This window comes from Mytilus trossulus, chromosome 5 (genome assembly GCF_036588685.1).
Source record: "Mytilus trossulus isolate FHL-02 chromosome 5, PNRI_Mtr1.1.1.hap1, whole genome shotgun sequence".
NCBI classification, from domain to species: domain Eukaryota; kingdom Metazoa; phylum Mollusca; class Bivalvia; order Mytilida; family Mytilidae; genus Mytilus; species Mytilus trossulus.
This window is the reverse complement of record NC_086377.1, coordinates 13,498,103-13,520,197: the sequence shown is the minus strand read 5'-3', so window position 1 is coordinate 13,520,197 and position 22,095 is coordinate 13,498,103. Positions and strand designations below refer to the sequence as shown.

Sequence of the window (22,095 nt, the reverse complement as noted above, 5' to 3'; positions counted from 1 at the left end):
TAAAAGTCAAAATCGTCATTATTGAACTTGACCTCTATTTTGTCATCAGTAACAACATATTAAAATTTCAAAAGCTTTGGTTGAATGGTTCATGAGAAAATGCACGGACACGACGGGAAACACCATTTTTCAATCTTTCAAGAACCATAACTCCTGAACGGTAAAAGTCAAAATCATCATTATTGAACTTGACCTCCATTTTGTCATCAGTAACAGCATATTAAAATTTCGGAAGCTTTGGTAGAACAGTTCATGCATAAATGCACGGACATGACTGGAAACTCCATTTTTCAATCTTTCAAGAACCATAACTCCTGAACGGTAAAAGTCAAATTCGTCATTATTGAACTTGACCTCCATTCTGTCATTAGTAACAACATATTAAAATTTGGGAAGCTTTGGTAGAACAGTTCATGCGTAAATGCACGGACAACTCCATTTTTCAATCTTTCAAGAACCATAACTCATGAACGGTAAAAGTCAAAATCGCCATTATTGAACTTGACCTTCGTATAGTTGTCAGTAATAACATATTAAAATTTTAAAAGCTTTGGTTGAACGGTTCATGAGTTAATGCACGGACAACATTTGATTGCCGCCCGCCCGACCGCCCGGCCGCCCGCCCGCCCGCCGTACATCCCCAAATCAATAACCGACATTTTTGTCACAAAAATCCGGTTAAAAATTCCATCTACATGTAATTTATTATAACTATCTTTCTAAATTAAGTAAACAAAGTTTCAATTAATTAAGATAACCTAATGCACTTACGCTCATTCATATGTATGTGTAAATAAGTTTGAAGTTGACATCTTAAATAAGAAATACAAATTGGTGTTCAAAACAGTTTTGTTCTTGTAAATTTGTTTAATCTAATTAAGTTACACAGAAAATTTTACTAATTCAAAGTCACTTGTCAATGTTGTGTCAAAATAGTCATCAAACTGACACGTATCCATAAATCCATAAGTCTGCGAAATCACTTCAAATTTGTCATAATAGCATTGTGTAATGATAGATTTGCAACCTCATACAAAATATCATTGAATTTGATCTATCACATGTAGCTCTTATCAAACTAACTTAACATAAATTGCTACTTCATTCAAAGTCATTGGACCATGACCAAGGGGCAGGGCCTAAAAATAGTCACCAAACTTGTATTAACTGATAGCAGATGTGTCAAAGCAACACGAATGGCCTCGTCCCAAAAAGTTGAAAAATCTGCAATTTCAATATAAACACACATGTGGACACAAACATGATAGTAGCCTTGCATACCAAAATTCAGCTCAAAATCTGGAGGGTAATAGAGAAAAAATCTGTATAACTGTGGTTTTCAATAATCTATCAAAGTCAAAAGCCCGTAATTTCAGCAAAAATCAGCAGAGCGGAACAAAACTTAAGCTTGACCTATAACTCATTATGGTTAACTCAGATACCAAAAATCAGCCTCATATCTGAAGGCGTTTAGAAAAAAAGTCTGTATAACTGTGATTTTCAACAATTTCTCAAAGTCCAAAGCCCGTAATTTGGTAAAAAATAAGTAGAGCGGAGCGAAACATATACTTGATCTGTTACTTATCATAGTTAACTAACATACCAAAAATCAGCCCCATATCTGAAGGTGTTTAGAAAAAAAGTCTGTATAACAGTGATTTTCAACAATTTCTCAAAGTCCAAAGCCCGTAGTTTCGGCAAATATTAGTGGAGCAGAACAAAACGTAAACTTGATCTGTAACTCATTATGTATCACATACCAAAAATCAGCCCCATATCTGAAGGCGTTTAGAAAAAAATGTCCGTATAACTGAGATTTTCAACAATTTCTCAAAGTCCAAAGCCTGTAATTTCGGCAAAAATTAGTGGAGCGGAGTGAAACTTAAACTTGATCTGTTACTTATTATGGTTAACTCACATACCAAAAATCAGCCCAATATATGAAGGCGTTTAGAAAAAAGTCTGTATAACTGTGATTTTCGACAATTTCTCAAAGTCCAAAGCGTTTTTTCGACAAAAATTAGTGTAGCAGAGCGAAACTTAAACTTGATCTGTAGCTCATCATAGTCCAAAGCCTGTAATTTCGGCAAAAATTAGTGGAGCGGAACAAAACGTATAATGGTATGTTGCGGAATGACGGAATTACAGAAAGACAAAATTACAGACTTCGTTGCGGGGCCACAAAAATGGTGGGTAAAAACCACAATTGTTGAATTTGCCATTCATTTGTCACGCTTACAAAAAAATGTCAATCCTGTGTCATGCTTAGACCAGAGTGAGACCCACTTTTAATGGTTTGAGAAATTGGCAATGCCATCGGCACAATTTTTTTATTTCCCCATTTGCATTCTGATGACATGAATGCTATTATGACAAATTTGAAGTGACAAACTACAATGAGATACACTTGCATCATTTATTATGAATGACATTTTATTGATATCTTTAGAAATAATTCAGATAATAGAGAGAACATATTTTACACGCCTGTTTCTGTTTCTTGTCATGATTTATTAACTGTGAAAGGACATAGAATCAGCTATAATTAGGTAGTTTCGAGTCCTGTCAATACAAATGTTCCTGATTTAATCAATAACAAATGTTTCAATTTTTATTCTATAGAACTACAAATAAAGTATATCAGTACTCATTCCAACAAACAAAACAAAACACATATGGTTTAAATATTTTTAATGAATTTAATATTTCTATTGAAAACTTGTTTTTAGCTTCATCCTTCTCTTTTACAAGAATGTTTTCTTGACATCATCATTGATCATTGTTGAGAACATGCATGCAAAACATTGAGAGTAAAAGTGTTTGCAAATTAGATAAATTTAGTTGTATGATAACACAGTTAAATAAATATTAACAGCAAAATAATGTTTTCTTCCCTTTCATGGTCATTTTTATTTTGGGGCTTATTTACATTCTAAATTTAGAATGCTAGCAGGCTAAACAGATTTTTCTTTAAACTATATTGATCCTATTCATCTATATTTTATCTGAAAATACAAAGCAGTTTGTGTGTCCCAATTATAGTTTTGAACTTGAGCAAACACTTCCATTTAATACTGTACCTTCAAGATTCCCACCAAAAAAGGAAGTATTCTGACTTTTCATTGAAGACTTCCTGTTTGCTATATCTTATTACCACAAAAAACTTTTAAACAACAAAGTCCAACAAATATGATGACTGAAACTCATGACACTGAAAACATGGTCTTTATTCTTGTATCAAGTAATATTTTTACTTTTAGTATAATAAATTTCTTAAATATTAATTCAAAACCAATACTTTAAAGTAGGTTTATTCTAGGAAATGAGAACAAGGGACACGATCAAATTAAAAAAAATCCTAAACTTCTAATATATATATTAAATGAAGAACTATATTTTTTTAATGAGAAAAACATCTTTTAATAGTTAATTTATATTTTGAACACTATCAATCAATTCTAAGATCTGGTGTTGTTGATTAATTTAGCTCTCAAAGTGTCTGTTATTCTATTAAAGTTTTAAAACAATAATATGAGGCACACATTACCTGTAAAAGGGGATGAAGTCTGTATAAATTATTAGAATTCAAACTTGACATTCAAACTTTGGAATCTGTTGAAAAGAAACCAAAATACTCAAACATTTTTGATGTTAGGGATTATAGTTGTCACATCATTTTCAATGTAAACAAAGGAACGCTATCATAAGGAATAAATGTTTGTTTTTCTTCAAGTATATGTTCATTAGTGAGGGGGGCAGGACCTTTTTTGGGACTACTGCAGTTTCAGAGGAGAAGCATTTGGTAAAAGTTGACAAACAAATACAAATCAATTGATAAAATTGACTATGAAGGGCAGTAACTCCCTTAAAGGGTCAATTGAAAATTTTGGCTATATCCACTTATTTGTAGCTTGAACTTTTCTAAACATTATTGCTGTTTACACTTTATCTCTATCTATAACAATATTCAAGATAATAACCAAAACTCCAAAATTTTCTGAAAATTACCAATTCCGGGGCAGCAACCAAACAACGGGTTGCCTGATTGGTCTGAAAATTTCAGGGCAGATAGACTTTGACCTATCAAACAAATTTATCCTGTCAGATTTGCTTTAAATGCTTTGGTTTCTGAGATTTTAGCCAAAAACTGCATTTTACCCTATGTACTATTATTAGTCATGTCGGCCATCTTGGTTGGCAGACAGGGTCATCGAACACATTTTTTAAACTAGATACCCTAATGATAATTGTGGACAAGTTTGGTTAAATTTGTCTCAGTAGTTTCAGAGGAGAAGATTTTTGTACAAGATAACAAACCTTCACGAAAAATTGACAAAAAATGACTATAAAGGGCAATAACTCCTTAAGGGGTCAACTGACCATTTTGGTCAAGTTGACTTTTTTGTAGATCTTACTTTGCTGAACATTATTGCTATTTACAGTTTATCTCTATCTATAATTATATTCAAGATAATAACCAAAAACAGTGAAATTTCCTTAAAATGACCAATTTTGGGGCAGCAACCCAACAACTGGTTGTCCGATTCATCTGAAAATTTCAGGGCAGATAGATCTTGACCTGATAAACAATTTTACCCCTGTCATATTTGCTCTAAATGCTTTGGTTTCAGAGATATGAGCCAAAATCTACATTTTACCCCTATGTTCTATTTTTAGCCGTGGCGGCCATCTTGGTTGGTTGGCCGGGTCACGCCACACATTTTTTAAACTAGATACCCCAATGATGATTTTGGTCAAGTTTGGTTAAATTTGGCCCAGTAGTTTCAGAGGAGAAGATTTTTGTAAAAGTTAACGACGACGGACGACGACGGACGACGGACGACGACGACGACGACGGACGCCGGACGCCAAGTGATGAGAAAAGCTCACTTGGCCCTTCGGGCCAGGTGAGCTAAAAATAGAACAGTATCAATTTTCCCCCCCTGGGTGATGGAGTTCACGAAGACGTGGGAGACAGTGTGCTTACTGGTCTTAACTGTTTATTGTATTGCTACTATGTATGGGACCTACCATACTCAAAGCAATACCAGCTGCTTGGGTTTATTCAACATGTTATTTTAAATGATAAGGCTAATAAATTTTACATGAGTAGCAACTACCTTAGATTCTCCATAAAGATCGATGAAATCACTTTGTAAGTGTCATTGCAGTACGTTCAGACTATAAGTAAAGTGTGTATTCAGTTTTGATTAATCCTGATATATCTATAGAAAAGTGTTTTGATAAAGTGCAAGTTTGTTATTTAGAGCCACCAAAAGAATATTCGGGGATTGTACAATTAGTTGAACATCACTTTAATAACAGCTTTTTTGAATTTTAAGAATCTATTAATGATGACCATAAAATAGTTTAAAGTTTTTCTCTATAGGATTTTCACTTTGTTTCTTCTTATTCCTGGACCTTTAATTACAGGCATTTATTACAGCTGTCTATTTGAAATTTTCCATGATTATCCGTAAATATTGTAAATTATATTGTATATAAACTGGGAAAAATAGTAGAATATGTCAAGTATTACTCACTAGTTGGAGTGGAATGTCAAGTTTTACTCATTAGTTGGAGTAGAATATGTCAAGTTTTACTTACTAGTTGGAGTAGAATATGTCAAATTTTACTCACAAGTTGGGAGTAGAATATGTCCAGTTTTACTCTCTAGTTGGGAGTAGAATATATCAAGTTTTACTCACTAGTTGGGAGTATAATATGTCCAGTTTTACTCTCTAGTTGGGAGTAGAATATATCAAGTTTTACTCACTAGTTGGAGTAGAATATGTGCAGTTTTACTCACTAGTTGGGAGTAGAATATGTGCAGTTTTACTCACTAGTTGAAGTAAATTACTTTGTAAAGATTAAAAGAAATTCATTTCTTTTATCAGAACTACTCATTATTTGATTGCTCATGCTTGTAATTATGTAGATAAATGCAGAAAACCATCAGACACATTATTGAATAAAATTTTAAAATTTACCGCCTGCTATAAAATGGGTAAGGAAAACAGAGTCCATCGCAAGAATTTTCGACGCTAAAGTAATGAAACAAAAACTATGCGATTCATTTAAAGTGGAGGAAGTTGGTCTCCTAATAAGTGAACAATACCCAGGTTTAGAGTGCAGTGTTGACGGTCAAGTAAGTTGTAAATGTAAACAACAACAACATCACAAAAGACTTAAAATTAAATGCCGATACTCTATGCGTGATAATTAACCAAAAGACGTTGCAATGAAAAAGGGTTGTATTTGAATAATATTTAAAATGAAATGGAAGAGACGAAAGAATACCCTTCTTATGCACAAATCCAAGGACAACTTGGCATATACAACCATTCAGTATGTGTCTTAGTGATATACACCAACACAGGAATTAGTATATCAACTGCCAGATTTGACAAACAATATTTCTTAGATATGGTGAATAAATTTTACCGTTCATTTGTTGTGCCACGTATTTGGTCATGGATAATCAACATGAAATACATTTAATTTATAGTTAAACAGTTGTTCTCTTGTAAAACATCCAGTGGCCAATATGTCATGGATGTTCATGACTTTAATAATAAGGAATTAACAAAAGGTTGATACTGTAATCGAGACTAGAAGAGGCGATTCGGATTGAAGGTCGGTGAAAATGCGGGTATATTGAAGTGGAGATTTGTAAAGTCACCTACGGGATTCTCTTTGAGGTGTTTAAATAATCTTAACGAGCAAAGTACGTGACCCTCCTTTCACGCAAGGCATTAACTTTTTTCAATCTCAATGCCACTCTTTGACAGGGGTTGTTCTTTTGTTAATTCCTTATTATTAAAGTCATGAACATCCATGACATATTGGCCACTGGATGTTTTACAAGAGAACAACTGTTTAACTATAAATTAAATGTATTTCATGTTGATTATCCATGACCAAATACGTGGCACAACAAATGAACGGTAAAATTTATTCACCATATCTTTCCTTTACGGGTAGACTTTATATACATAAATTAAGTGGTACAAGAAAAGCAAAATGAGTATGTTAAATTTAATGTATGCCTTTTTGTGATTCTTCGTTACATTTGTTGTTTTTATAGTGATGCAAGTATGTTTGTTTTGTTCATACTTTTAACGACAAAATTATTTTTATGTCTACCTGTACGAATTTCAAACGCGTATTTTTACACCAGCAATGAAAACCTTCTTTCCTTGACGGGTAGACTTTATATACATAAATTAAGTGGTACAAGAAAAGCAAAATGAGTATGTTAATTTTGATGTATGCCTTTTTGTGATTCTTCGTTACATTTGTTGTTTTTATAGTGATATTAAGATGATAACACATTAATGACTGCTGTACCCCTATTTTTGACATTTTTACTCTTTGAGTATGTTTGTTTTGTTCATACATCGTTGACAATGTAATGGAATTTGATGCGACTGTCATACAAGTGAGAGGTTTAGCTAGCTATAAAACCAGGTTCAATCCACCATTTTCTACTTTAGAAAATGCCTGTACCAAGTCAGGAATATGACAGTTGTTATCCATTCGTTTGATGTGTTTGGACTTTTGATTTTGCCTTTTGATTTTGGATTTTCCTTTTGAATTTTCCTCGGAGTTCGGTATTTTTGTGTTTTTACTTCTTTCTCCTACTTCTACCATTTAGTGACCCCGTCATGAGGTTGCCAATCCTTTCACTGTTTGTTCGAGGCTAATGTTTTCCATATCGCGTTGCGGCCTTGTGGATACATCAGAACATTTTAGTCAAATAGCCTATTTTTCAAAATAATATTGTTGCTGAAGGATCTTGTTGCCAAAACTCTAAATACTAAAAACGTCAAATTTATTTACCTGTGTATTAAAACGAACTCGTCACTGATGAACAATTGTAGAACGATTTAATTTCATGATAATTATGTGGCTATTTTCATATGATTTAAACTGTTTTTTAATTAATATTTAATATCAATGTTACTTTACTGGACTAATTGTCTAAAAGAATGGTCCTTTAAGAAGTGCTGCGTTTTGTGTACTAGCTTCGACAAAATTATTTTACCTGTGTGCTAAATAATTTCGTCGTTCCTAGGATGAAGAGTCAAATTTAAGGTTAAGTAATTAATCTAATGTGCCTATTGCATATGTCCACAATGACTATGAACATGTGCTCTTTAAACCGACTGATATCAATTAACAAAACATACATTTACTAACATCAGATACACATGCAACACAGGCACACATCACATGTGTATATTGAATTAATAAATATATATCAATGCTAAAAAAGCTAAGCAAGATATATATTAAAACAAGTGTCAACTAATCATATTCTTATAGTAGTACGAAGTATTAATATCGGAATAGCACTTTTTTAAAAGTGAAAAATCTGTGAAATGTCTCAAAGTACACACAGATGAGCTTGGGCACTGGTATTAAAGAGACAATCGTAACTGCAATTACGATTATCCCAATATGGCGACGGCAGATAAAGGTATAATCTTTACACTGGTTTTTTTTTAAATGTAGCATGTTTTTGTCAATAGTTTCTCAGCTGCAAGGTTTACCTATACCATTACATCATATTTGAATCGTAACGGTTCACTGGAATTGTCTTGGCGCTGTGAAAATAGCCGTTGAAAAATTCGGGATGATAATCGTAACTCTATGGTATTTTTCCTCTTTGATACTCGTAATTTTCTTTATCGGATAATAGTAACTGAAACATAATAAATGTGTCTTTCAGCATTTCAATGGTATTTTGTGTGTTAAAAATGTAAATGCCCAGTTTAACGATGACATTAACGCATATAAAAATAAATGAAATAACTTGCAGGTTAATATCTAGGATAAATTAACCTATATATCTCTATTTGATGAGAAAAGGGATGGATTAGCTATATCCGTCAATAACTTCATAACTGCATTATCGGATTTAGTGTTCTTATCTCCTTCTTCCTTATAATTTAATAAATTCAGCCGTCCATATTTCCCCCTTGGATTCACTTTTTTCTATTTTATACTGATATAATATATGATTTTAAAAATCTAATTCAAATGTTTTGATCAAATACCCATGTATTTTAGGACGTTTCTTTAAACAGCGTGGATGGTAAAGGATCTAAAATAGTTACCAGTTTAATGTTACTATTGTTTATTGTCACTTTTGTTTTTTGTTACTTTTGTTTTTTGTTTTATTAGTCTTACCTATAGTCTTACGAAGCATTTGACAGACGAAAAAAAACCACAAATATGTATATTAATATATTACATCAAAGGGTATAAAATGCATATCATCACAGTCGGAACTGGTTTAATTACAAACATTTTTATAGATTTTAAAACAAATATTTTGTGCTTCAGAAAAATGCATGAAAATTAGGTAAGGCTAATTTTTGTTTTCATTTAATAGAAAAGTACTAATTATATGGCAAGTATGCAAATACAAAAATGTTCCTTGTTTAGTACCTTCAATATTTTTCTCTACAATATCTTCCATGCATATGTATGCAGTATACTTTTCATATACCGAGTATTTATGAATTTTTAATAAGTTTGTTTCTAATTTTGCGGAATATGCGTTATTTTATTCTCAACTTTGCAGTCATTCTTTGAATAAGTATTTCTTGTAAGAAAATTTAAAGCTACATCAATTTTATTTCTTGATTTTCGGGCTTTTGGCCAAACTATAAAAGAACACAAATCCATGTTTGTCAATGAACTCCACGTTACTTAATTTCATAATACACAAAAAATCCCATTTAGGGCCAATCTTTCTCTAGTCTTATATAGCATGAAATGTTTTAAGGATGTTATATTATCATAAATCAAAATAAATTTGCGTTGTTTATAGTTTATATCTGAGATAATGAAATTACAGTGACAGTCATGAAGTAGCTAATATAAATAAGAAGATGTGGTATGTTTACCAATGAGACAACTTTCCACAAGAGACCAACATGACTCAAAAAATAACAAATATAGGTCACCGTACAGTCTTCAACAATGAACAAAGCCCATACCACATAGTCAGTATAAAAGACCCCGAAATGACGCTGTAAAACACTTATCAAAGTTATCCCTTCTTTATCATAACTTTTAAGTTGTGATATCATCCATGAAAAATGATTGAAGTGGCATGACAACTGAAGCCACTAATTTCTCGTCAAACGGTTTTTGACGAATATTAAATGTCTTTCCTACTTCGTTATGGCAAAATAGGGTATGTTCTAGAATTAAATCAGCAGTGGCTTCCCGGGGACAGAAATATCATATATAACCACCTGCAATAAATGAATTTAAACAATATTAACTATATTTACTATTTACTTCAGGATAGATTAATTTTTGTTTACTGTCTTAATCAGAAATTTGATGTAAGGTGACACATGCGTGTCGCCTGACAATTATTGTCATGTATCATAATTTCCATCGCTCATTCACATATTTTGTGGCATACCTAGTTCTTGGAAATTTCTGTTTATTAACAAAGTTGGTGTTTTCCCATTTCCAAATTTCTTGAAGCTTATTCACCCTTCCAATTTTATGATATAATAGTATGTATCTGTTTACATAAGAACTATTAATTATATATGCATAAAAAGAAATGTCATAAGATGTCGGCATGTTTCGTTAAAAAATCATCGCCATAATTTCAAAATATGCTATCAGATATACGTTTTTAGTGCCAAATTCAATAAAACAGTTTCCAGTTACGATTATCTCTTTTATTTTTAAATACCATAATTACGATTATCTTTTTTCCGAGTTATGACTATCATCCCGAATTTTTCAACGGCTATTTTCACAGCGCTTAGACAATTCCATTGCACCGTTACGATTCAAATATGATGAAATGGTATAGATAAACCTTGCAGCTGAGTAACTATTGACAAAAACATGCTACATTTAAGAAAAATGATTGTAAAGATTTTACCTATATATACCGTCGCCATATTGGAATAATCGTAATTGCAGTTACGATTATCTCTTTGATACTCGTGTTGGTTGAGACTGCTTTTTATAAGTTAAATTGATAAAATTTCAGATTCCTGTGCCTTTTCAGACTAGCTATTGTTCATTGAAACCCATTCATATTTCTCTGCCCAAAAAAACAAAAAAAATAAAACCGTACTGTCAATCAAAGCAGGAAAAATAAAGGAAATCATTTCTGGAAAACAGTAAATTCCCTTTACACATGTTTAAAAACATGAGTATAGGCTAAGTACAAAAGTTTTCGTTACGAAAGAACATGATGAATATTCAAAAGGTAGACAATTCTACTTTACAACAAACCGTACAAGTTATTTTCAAAAAGGGTAGTATTAAACAACACATATTATTTCCAATCTAAAACCGTTACAGAATATACAAAAAAGAATATTGACCAGAAAGGAGAACATGATAGTTATTATATAATAACAAAAAGAAAGATTTGACTGAGAGAGAAAAAAAGATATCACATAGTTTCATACTGATATTTATGAATAATTGCAAAACAAATTTTATACAAAGTAATTGATATGTGACCTTCATCAAAATACATAAGTCATTTAAATTTGATTTGATAAGTATCAACAGTGGTTGGTTCCATAAAATTTCAGTTGTTGCTATATTCCTTCAAATTAAAAACTATCATCTTCATGTAATAAGTTAGCGTGACATAAAACTCGTTAAACTATCAATAATTACCCTTTGTTACCACACAAGAAAGAAAGTGTCCAAGACTTCAATGCGATGCTAATGTACGACCCAAACATTATTTTATAAGTGTGGTCATACATGTATAAGGCCAGACTTTTTTATTATCTGTTTTACGAGAAAATTTGTAATAAATAGGGTCGAGAGGACGAAATAAAAAAAAAATTAAAGTGCAAAATTGGTCCAGTCGACGCTAAAAATAAAAATAAAACCAATCTGAGTAACTTTTTTTTAAAAGAATTTATCAAAATACAAGTACAATGGAATGAAAACAGACCGGCATATTAACCCTTCTATTAATTTGAACATAAAAAACTATGTTTTTTTTTTTAATGTATATACTCTAATATAGATCCATGGCACCGGGCAAATATATCAACTTGGCTGCGTATACACTATACATATATGTATATACCTGTCACCCAGTCAGGAACCTCTTAGTGTATGTTTAATAAATGTTTATAGTGTATATGATATTTGTTTCATGTATATTAATCAGGCTGTTTGTATGAATAGAGTCGGAATTGTTGTACACTGGTAAACTTTGGTGCCCTTTATAGCCTACTTTTAATATGGCGAGAGCCGAAGTTCTATGTTGAAGGCCACACGATAACAATAATTGCTTAAGACAACAAAACAGTCTTGGATGGAGAGTTGTGACATTGGCAATCATACAACATTATTTTTTCTTATTATAAATGTAAAATTAACAAAATATCAAGAGTTGGATTTTATTATTCATAATCATTGTTCATTTTTATTTCTTTTTTGGCATTTCTTGTTATGATCTTCAGTCCAGAGTTCATGCACGATGCACATATAGGTCTAACAATAGCGTTGTCGTTCTTCAGCCTACTTATCTCCTGGTTGTCATCCCCAACAACTTCATGGTCGCCACAATATATACAGATGCTATCAAACACCTGTGCCTGAAAGAAGGAAATATCAATATAAAATAGTATGCATGTCAGAACTATAATCTATGCTTCTTGTGCTTTGCTTTATTGCACTTATAATCATGCGTGTTTACATTGAATGTTTGTGTGTGTGTTATTAATATGTATATATGTATGTGTTTCACACTTTCTTTTTGTATTTATACTTGTCCAACTTTTATTACCATAGCACATATATATTAAATTTATAATACTTTTTTTTATACTTCAATAACATATATAATCCTTCTTTGATGTAATAAACCTGCATGCATATCAATTGCATTGGTCGATGAGACTTCCTCTAGTCCCTCTTGAAGTTGTTTATTTTTCGATAGACGACGTTGACAGAACCACTTTTTTGTAACCAATGGCGATAAAAATAACTAAGACCGACTCGGCGTTAAAAATACTTTTTTCACTTATCCCCAACTTTAACAGAATTATATAAGTATTAAATGGCTGTTAAAAGGAATTTATTTGTGTATAAACTGGACCAAGTCACTCACAAACATTTCATAGTGAGTAAATTGGTCCAGTTTATACACCAATACATTCCTTTAAAAAGGCGTTTAATATTCTATATTAAACCGGTTTATATACTTTTGACCTTATGATTTATTCAACACAGAAATAAAGTCTATCTGGTAAATCTGACTTTATTCACAAATTATCAAACACACAACCAATAAAAAAATTGTGTGCGAACATGTACTAGTGTGCAAACGTGTACTGTAGGGTGCGAAAGTGAAAGGGGTGAACGTGAATAAAAAAAAATGGTTTTTCAAATGATTTGGTCCCATCCATACAAAAAATTCAAAAAGCATTTAATTTATTGATTTTAATTGATATCCTTGATACTTTTTTAATATGCATACTACAATACTACTTCAAAGGAAAAATACAAACCCAAACTCTTCCAAAACGTTGACCGGCATGTCAGGTTTCACATCTGCCTCGTTGGTTATAATGCGGCTGATGCCAACATCTTCCGGTAACTCCTTGGACAACATGACCCCGATTATCTCATCTATATTACACTTAACAAATTTGAGTTAACAGGAACGTATCTCTCAGTGATCGCACTTCAAGTTTAATGTAAAAAAACGGTCCCTTCCCGGCAGTCGCCATTTTGTTTGACCATGCCGCAAGAGAGAAATTAAAAGTAGTAGACCCGTACTCGTACTTTTTTTTTTGGAGGATTTCGTAACAGTCGACGGAAAAAATAAAAATAAAAGTAGGAAGCATTACTTTTATTTTTTTTCTGTATCGGAAAATGTGGAGTCGGCGGATCTCGTTAAACAGATAATTAAAAAAATCTGGCCTAACATTTAATAACAGTTTTAACCAGAGGAGGGACGACACTTTGCACACGGCACGCAGACACGGATTATATTATCGATCACCAGAAGTTTACGGTTCATTATCAAAATGGAAGTCGAAGTGGTCACATCAGAAAGCGTCTGTTTAAATTCTTCAAATATATGGCTTTTCTGCATAGAAAAAGATAAATACAGTGTGTCAATGAGAGACTGTCCATCTGTGCAAGTAAATGTACGGGTTGCTCATATCAGTCCAGCAGATAAACCATTGATAAGACGACGAGTGTTGATGGCGGATAGCAGTTGTCTGACGTCGTTGTACAACCAACCCCCACCACAGTTACTGCTCATCACTAACTCATGTGATTTTAAGGTATTATTTTGTTACTATCTATAAAATTGAGAATGGAAATGGGGAATGTGTCAAAGAGACAACAACCCAACCAAATAAAAAAACAACAGCAGAAGATCACCAACAGGTCTTCAATGTAGCGAGTAATTCCCGTACCCGGAGGCGTCCTTCAGCTGGCCCTTAAACAAATATCTATAGTTCAGTGATAATGAACGCCATACTAATATCTATGTTTATTTTAAAATAAATCGTTTTGACCCTGATATACAAAACGTCTTTCAATGCCTCGGCATGAATTAATTTAATGAATGGACGGAGTTGGGAAGTCAACATTGCCCTTAATTTTTGTCGAGCCTGCAACTTTTGTTGCAGAAAGCTCGATATAGGGATAGTGATCCGGCGGCGGCGGCGGTGTTAGCTCACTTCTTAAAAACTTTATATTTTAGAAGGTAGAAGACCTGGATGCTTCATACTTTGTATATAGATGCCTCATGTTACGAACTTTCCGTCAGTCACATGTCCAATGTCCTTTACCTCATTTTCATTGTTCAGTGACTACTTGAAAAAAAAGTTAAGATTCTTTGTAATGTTAAGTTCTCTCTTATTATAAGTAATTGGATAACTATATTTGGTATGTGCGTACCTTGCAAGGTCCTCATGTCTGTCAAGACAGTTTTCACTTGACCTCGACCTCATTTCATGGATCAGTGAACAAGGTTAAGTTTTGGTGGTCCAGTCCATATCTGAGATACTATAAGCAATAGGTCTAGTATATTTGGTGTATGGAAGGACTGTAAGGTGTCATCTGACCTTGACCTCATTTTCAGTGGTTCAGTGGTTATAGTTAAGTTTTTGTGTTTTGGTCTGTTTTTCTTATACTATAAGCAATAGGTCTAGTATATTTGCTGTATGGAAGGACTGTAAGGTGTACATGTCCAAATGGCAGGTGTCATCTGACCTTGACCTCATTTTCATGGCTCAGTGGTTATAGTTAAGTTTTTGTGTTTTGGTCTGTTTTTCTTATACTATATGCATTAGGTCTACTATAATTGGTGTATGGAATGATTATAAGGTGTACATGTCTAGCTGACAGGTGTCATCTGACCTTGACCTCATTTTCATGGCTCAGTGGTTATAGTTAAGTTTTTGTGTTTTGGTCTGTTTTTCTTATACTATATGTGATAGGTCTACTATAATTGGTGTATGGAATGATTGTAAGGTGTACATGTCTAGCTGACAGGTGTCATCTGACCTTGACCTTATTTTTTATTGTTCAGTGGTCAAAGTTAATTTTTTTAGTTTTGGTCTATTTTTCTAATACTTTGTGCATTAGGTCAACTATATTTGGTGTATGGACATATTTTATGATCTTCATGTCGGTTACGCAGGTTTTATTTAACTTTGACCTCATTTTCACGGTCCATTGCTAAGTTTTAAGTGTTTGAGTGTTTTGGTCTGTTTTTTTTTATATATAAGCAATAAGTCAACTATATTTGTTGTATTGAAGAATTGTTAGCTGTACATGTCTGCCTGGCATGGTTCATCTGACCTTGACCTCATTTTCATGGTTGATTGATCAATGTTTCCTTTTCTTGGTTAATGTTGAGTTTATGTGACAGTTGTAATAAAGCTTCATATTTAGGTCTATCAAGATAGTATCAAGGATTAGTAAAGAAGGCGAGACATTTCAGTGTGTGCACTCTTGTTATTAAAATATATAGAGCCATCAATTTATTGTACATATCGTTTTTGCAAGTAACAATATACTCATATTGACAGAGTTTCAGGGTAATAGTTTGTTGTTCCTGAGATACCAACCAGTTGTCATTAATTGTTTTAATACACAGACATGGCGGTCCAAATCGTTTTCAAAAGACCACATACAATAGAAAAAAACACACTAATAGTAACATTGAACACGCACATGATGAACTATGTTTGTTTTTGCCCGTGTCTTTGTTGTACACAGCCATGTCAAAAAGGGGGTATCCAACCCAGGATGAAAAAGGGGGGGTCCAATTATAAGTCCTCATTTGAATGCATCGATCATCCAATAAAAAGGGGATTAAAAACCCTCTGGATCCGCCACTGATATAGTTGTTAGGTTTTAGTTACGGTATTAAATGTCTTGGTTATTAATTATATACTAAAACCATAGCAAGTTATGATACGATAGGTTATTTATATCAATAAGACAATATAAAGCAACTATTATATGATATTTTAATTTTGTTCCAGTTCAACAAAGATGCAGTTTCTAAAGTTTTCAGTGATGTGACAGATTCATTGGCTCTTATTTGGTCCTTTGTTATGATTCCTGGAGCTCAGCTGAGATCCCAACCAGACCATTGCAATGCAGTCGACCTGCCAGGAATGCCAGTTTGTGATTATGAAGATTTGAACTGTTCATGTATACACGGGATAAGTATTTTCTCAACAACTCCAACAGATCAACAAGATCAGAGTAAAAGTACGTGTATGCCTGTAGATATCAACATGGACGATCAAGTTGAAGTAGACACTGTTCAGTACACAGCTACAATACCAATCAAAGGTTCAACATATGGTGAGGAGTACCAGAACAATCTAAAATTTGCACGTACCTCCATTAGATTGAGAAAAGAAGTTTTAGTTGAACTGTCACGCGAGACAGATAACCCAAAAGACAAAAACGCACTTATAATCAAGGCAAACATTGATGGTCAGCTACATCTCCTAGGTTATGTAGGACTCCAGCATGTCCCCAAACATTGATGGTCAGCTACATCTCCTAGGTTATGTAGGACTACAGCATATCCCCAAGGTTGCAGCAGCAATGAAGAAAAATGAATTAGTGAAAACTACAGTTAAACATGTTACCTCATAGATTGTGAAAAACATTAATGAAAGAAAGTTAAGAGGTTCTTTGTTGCTATGAAAGACGGGCAAGTGGCTGTCAGATGCACAGGACAATATGTACAACTCTGAGTTCTGATCAACTGTACCGTATGTCATGTATATGGGACATTTCCAAATGTTCATGAAATATCTCTTGTCTTGCTTTAGATGATCAATGTTTATATATATATATATATTTGTAATTGTAATAAAGATTTATGTTGACTTTACAAATTTTTGCTTCTATTTTCAACCCATTGTGTGATTCATGTGATTGACTTGTCCTGAGGCAGCCAAACAGTTCAAACCCTGCACTAGGCAGGTACTCGCACCTCAAATATTATGCGTAAAGCATTGTAGGTTCTTTACCAGGGTCGGTTGTCTATTCGGGCAGTCAAATTTTCCTCTAATAATAAAATCTGACCACTAAAATAGCCAATATTGCGTTAAACACAAAAAAAGATTGAATAAGCAACTGTTTACATGGTAAATGCATAAACAACCAAGATAAGGAATGAATGCTCTTTCAAACAACCGTGCAAGGGGTGTATAGCTAGTCAAGGTCAAATAAACTTCCATTTGTTGTTTCTGTATCATACCAAAAAAAAAACCACTGGATTATATTTGAAGAAATTTATTATCAACAATAATGAGAATATGTACATGAACTAGTATGGTGATTTCAATCTCAATATAAACTATATTAGTAATATCTCAAAATTAATCATATTCTTTTCAAATCTCTTCACGCACTATTATGGTTATCTCGTACAAAACATTTATCAAATCTCTTCATGCACTATTATGGTTTTCTCATACAAATATTTTATCTTTTAATTCACGTGACAAAATAAACATGATCATGATAAAAAAAACCAGTTATCCTCTCTCTATATATATGCACTAGTATGGTGATATCACAAATTAAAAAGACTAATTCCTTTAAAATCTCATTATGCACTATTGATCTCACAAAAACAATTTCTAACAATACTTTGTACAGAAACTAGTATATATGATTTTATTATGACATGATTAAATAATTTTTCAATTAAATCTATGTACATTTGTACATGAAGTAACCGTAGTATTGGGGACTTCATGGAATAAGATCATTTTACAATTAAATCTAAGTGAACTACTGGTATCATGGGCATGAGGTCTTCATAAAAAAATAAGGTGGCTTAAGGATGTCTGCTTGTCATGTTTTTTGACTTTTTGTCAGATTTTCGGAAACCTCTGGTTTTATTCATTTGAATGCCTTGACAATTTTTCCCCATGAACCCCCATTTTTCTTTTTATAAATCTTTTACATGTATAATAATAAGTCATTTGTAAATGTCTTATAACATTTTATTTATTTATTAATAGTATTTGAGAACGTTAACTGGTTAATGATAAAGCAATGAAAAATTAAGAGAGAGAGAACATTTTCCCGCCAAAATTCCAATGGCGTATATCTCGAAAACAAGCACATCGACCCCTATATCTTTTTTGCTATTTTGATTCCTCAATTTATTCCCTATCAATACATACTAGTTTTATGAAAAATTATTTTTTCTGAAACTGAGCAGCGAACATCCTTAATGAAATAAAAAAAAATATCAAATGTACAGAAACTCATATGGTGACTAGGTTTTCCTTGACTATCACAGAACACGTATCATCTTATTATAAACATTTATATTGTTTCTGTTGTAACAAGAAATAATTGCACTTTATCAATGATTTAAAGCTATCACGGTAAAACATAAGTTTTTTTTTTTTATCACATACTATTTAATTATCTTAAAAACAATATTGCTCCATTTTACATTACAGACAGTTACACATTTATAAAAATATCACATGGAATTCTAATGATCAAATTTTACTGAAACAACACAGAAAATATTAACTTCTTCCAGGCTGCATGTTGTCAGGTACTGGGGGTAAACCAACATCAACACGACACAAACGTTGTCTTATGCTTTGCTTGTTTCTGGCTGGCAGGAAGGCCCTTCCTGATGTGAAAATGGAACAATCTTCCCTTTGAGTGTGCCGTACAATGTGAAGTCTTTTCCTATCTGTATCATCATCGAAACACGATTCTTCTGTTCTAAACCTTTCATTTCTGGTCCAGTAATGAAAAGGAAGCTCAGGGTCCAAACGTTTGCAAAATTCTCTCACTATTTTGGCCCATTGGTTTTGAAATTCTAATAATGTAAAAGTGTCACCGATCTGTCTTCTTGTCAAACTAAAAAAACAACATTCAACATCATCAGTTGTAGGATCCCTGGGGTGCTCAGGGTATCCAAGTTCAGTATTTTGTAGACGTCTCTCTTCCTTGCTTTCAATGTTGGTTGTGATTTCCACAAAAGTCTCTCTAGTAAATTCTCTTATATTATCCAAAATATTCTGAAATAAAATGAAGTAGGTAAGAATAGTACCAGGATTATAATGTTTTACGCCAGACGCGCGTTTCGTCTACATATGACTCATCAGTGACGTTCAGATCAAAATAGTTAAAAAGCCAAATAAATACAAAGTTGAAGAGCATTGAGGATCCAAATCCCAAAAAATGTGCCAAATACGGCTAAGAACACAGTATATAATACATTTAAAACATATGTAATTTAAGCAACACCTATTGGTGGCCTTTGGCTATTGTTTGCCTCATGGTCTTTTTTTGCCTCACTAACAGTCTTACTTTTTTGTACATTACTCTAATATCTGTAAAACACTATTTTTTCCAATACATGTACATGGCAATTGAAACAAGAAAAAAAACCAAACATAACTGCTTGGGCATTTAAAGAAATCCAAGATTCTGTTACAAAAAAGATCTTAGGAAATTATTTTAGCACTTTATTTACTATTTTTTCATGTTTTTTATTAGAAAATGTCAATTCATTTTTCCTAGACAGGTGGAGAAGGGGGGGGGGGACAAATTGTTGTTTTCTTTGAAAATATGAGGGAAGGAAATAAGACATTCCGTTTCAAAAACAAACTTGTATGGTATCAACATTATTGCATTATAAACCTGATTAAAAATTCATACTATTCCAATCAACATGTACATGTATGTTACATAATCTAAGCTATTGCAAAGAGACACTAAAAACACACAGGTGTCACTATTTACACACACATTGATAAGTTGTCATAAATCACACATGTGGACGCTGGTATTATTTTACAACTTGTTTAAGAAGTAAAATCAAGCTGTGATTAATTTCTGCTCTAGATAAGAATTTTCAGTAGCAATTAAATAATGTTAGACAATTGTTTTTTGTGACCGGAACTGGGAGGGGGTTAGGTGTGCCCTCTGGCAAATACGCCTATGAATAGTCAGGAAATACATGCAATAGAAACTCAAAATACTGTAGTACCATTGTGCATGATGTGCACCTGATCTCTATTCACAATGTATGAAAGTTTAAAAATACATTGTACATGAATACTTTTAAAAAAAAATCACCATTTAGACTTGGAATTCTAGTTTTAAGTCGTCTCAATGAGAATCATACAACATATGTATGATCTCCATATTTCTATATGACATGTATGTTATAGTTTTAAACATATGCATATATACATGTACATGTATACTTCGTATCATTTTGATAACATACATCATGCACATGAACATGTAAAACCTTTATTTACAGTTTTTTTTAAAAGGAGACCCATGGAAAGATAGTGTATTGAGTGATACTTTTAAATCAGTTTATGTATCAATTTTAATATAACCCCCCCTTAATCTGCATCTGTACATGTATCTAAACCATGTAAAAAATATTTTTAAAGCTATATGCACATTTTTTGGTTGTCTTATGACACATGACCTATAGATTTTTTTTTATTTTGAGGGTAAGTGTGATAAGGGTTGTTCAACTAAATCGTTATTTTAATTTTCTTCACTTTGAAATTTTCATGCATCATCAGCAAAAATCTGTGGTCAACTGTGTAATCAAATGTGGAGACTTAAGGAGACCTTTTGAAACTTGAATGTTCTTCATCATGTTAAATTTTTAACTTTAAATCTCCTAAGGTTTTCTTGTGCGACTATAAAAATTGACATCAGGTCCAGAGGCTGAGAGAGAAAAAACGTTATGGCTTCCGATAGTACCCTTTTTAAACTCTTCATTTTCTTACAAAAATCGTTGTTTTACACTTATTCGATAATATACCCTTAAAATATTTATATAACTGGAGGGCATAAACAAACATAACTCACCTTTCACTATCACTGATCACCGTTATCACCTCATTAAAATGTCAAACAAGTCGTATCTAATCTCTTAATCACGTAACGGTAAACAAGCCGATTTCCAGTCACGTGATATAAATTTTTATGCACACGACACCTTGCTTGTCGTCCCTCCTTTGAGTTTTAACTTACTTCCATATTTTCAGTATTTCCAAGTTCTTCATCAGCATGATCATGATCAGTTGCATTGTTCTTTAAAAAAGAGAATCACAAAACAATTAAAATATTCAAATACACACTATTTTGCATTGTACATTTTTGAAATATAAAAGGAAATCTACAAAGTCAATACTTGTACTAGTCTGCAGTACATTTTAAATTTTAAATTGGTGGCCATGGACACAGATGATGCTCCAGCTGTTTGCATATACACATAAATAACATTTCTGGTCATAACTTAAGTAAAGTGCTGCAACCCAAATTTGAACCTGACCTGGATTTTTATTTGTAGTAATAAGCATAATTTTGTACGTGTAGGTGTTTAATAGCATCTTGAATGATTGGTTGATGCAAATTTAAGTTAGAGAAGGGAAACAACAGTGTGTCATTTTTTTCCATCAATAAAGTTTTTACAAACATAATAAGTGTTTTGTTCATTTTTTTAATTAATTCGGGCTTTAGTTTTTTTGTTTGAATTGTGATTTCAGGGCCTTTTATATCTAAATAATG

At 32.6% G+C, this 22,095-nt stretch overlaps 1 protein-coding gene across 1 annotated transcript; it reads left to right on the top strand.

Annotated features, from left to right (window-relative positions):
- Positions 1–13,983: 13,983 nt before the first annotated feature.
- LOC134719429 (uncharacterized) lies at positions 13,984–17,396 on the top strand. Its single transcript, XM_063582428.1, has 2 exons — positions 13,984–14,318; positions 16,536–17,396. The coding sequence occupies exons 1-2, from the start codon at positions 14,055–14,057 to the stop codon at positions 17,049–17,051; spliced, it is 780 nt and encodes a 259-aa protein (XP_063438498.1). The 5' UTR covers positions 13,984–14,054; the 3' UTR covers positions 17,052–17,396.
- The last annotated feature ends 4,699 nt before the right edge of the window (positions 17,397–22,095 follow it).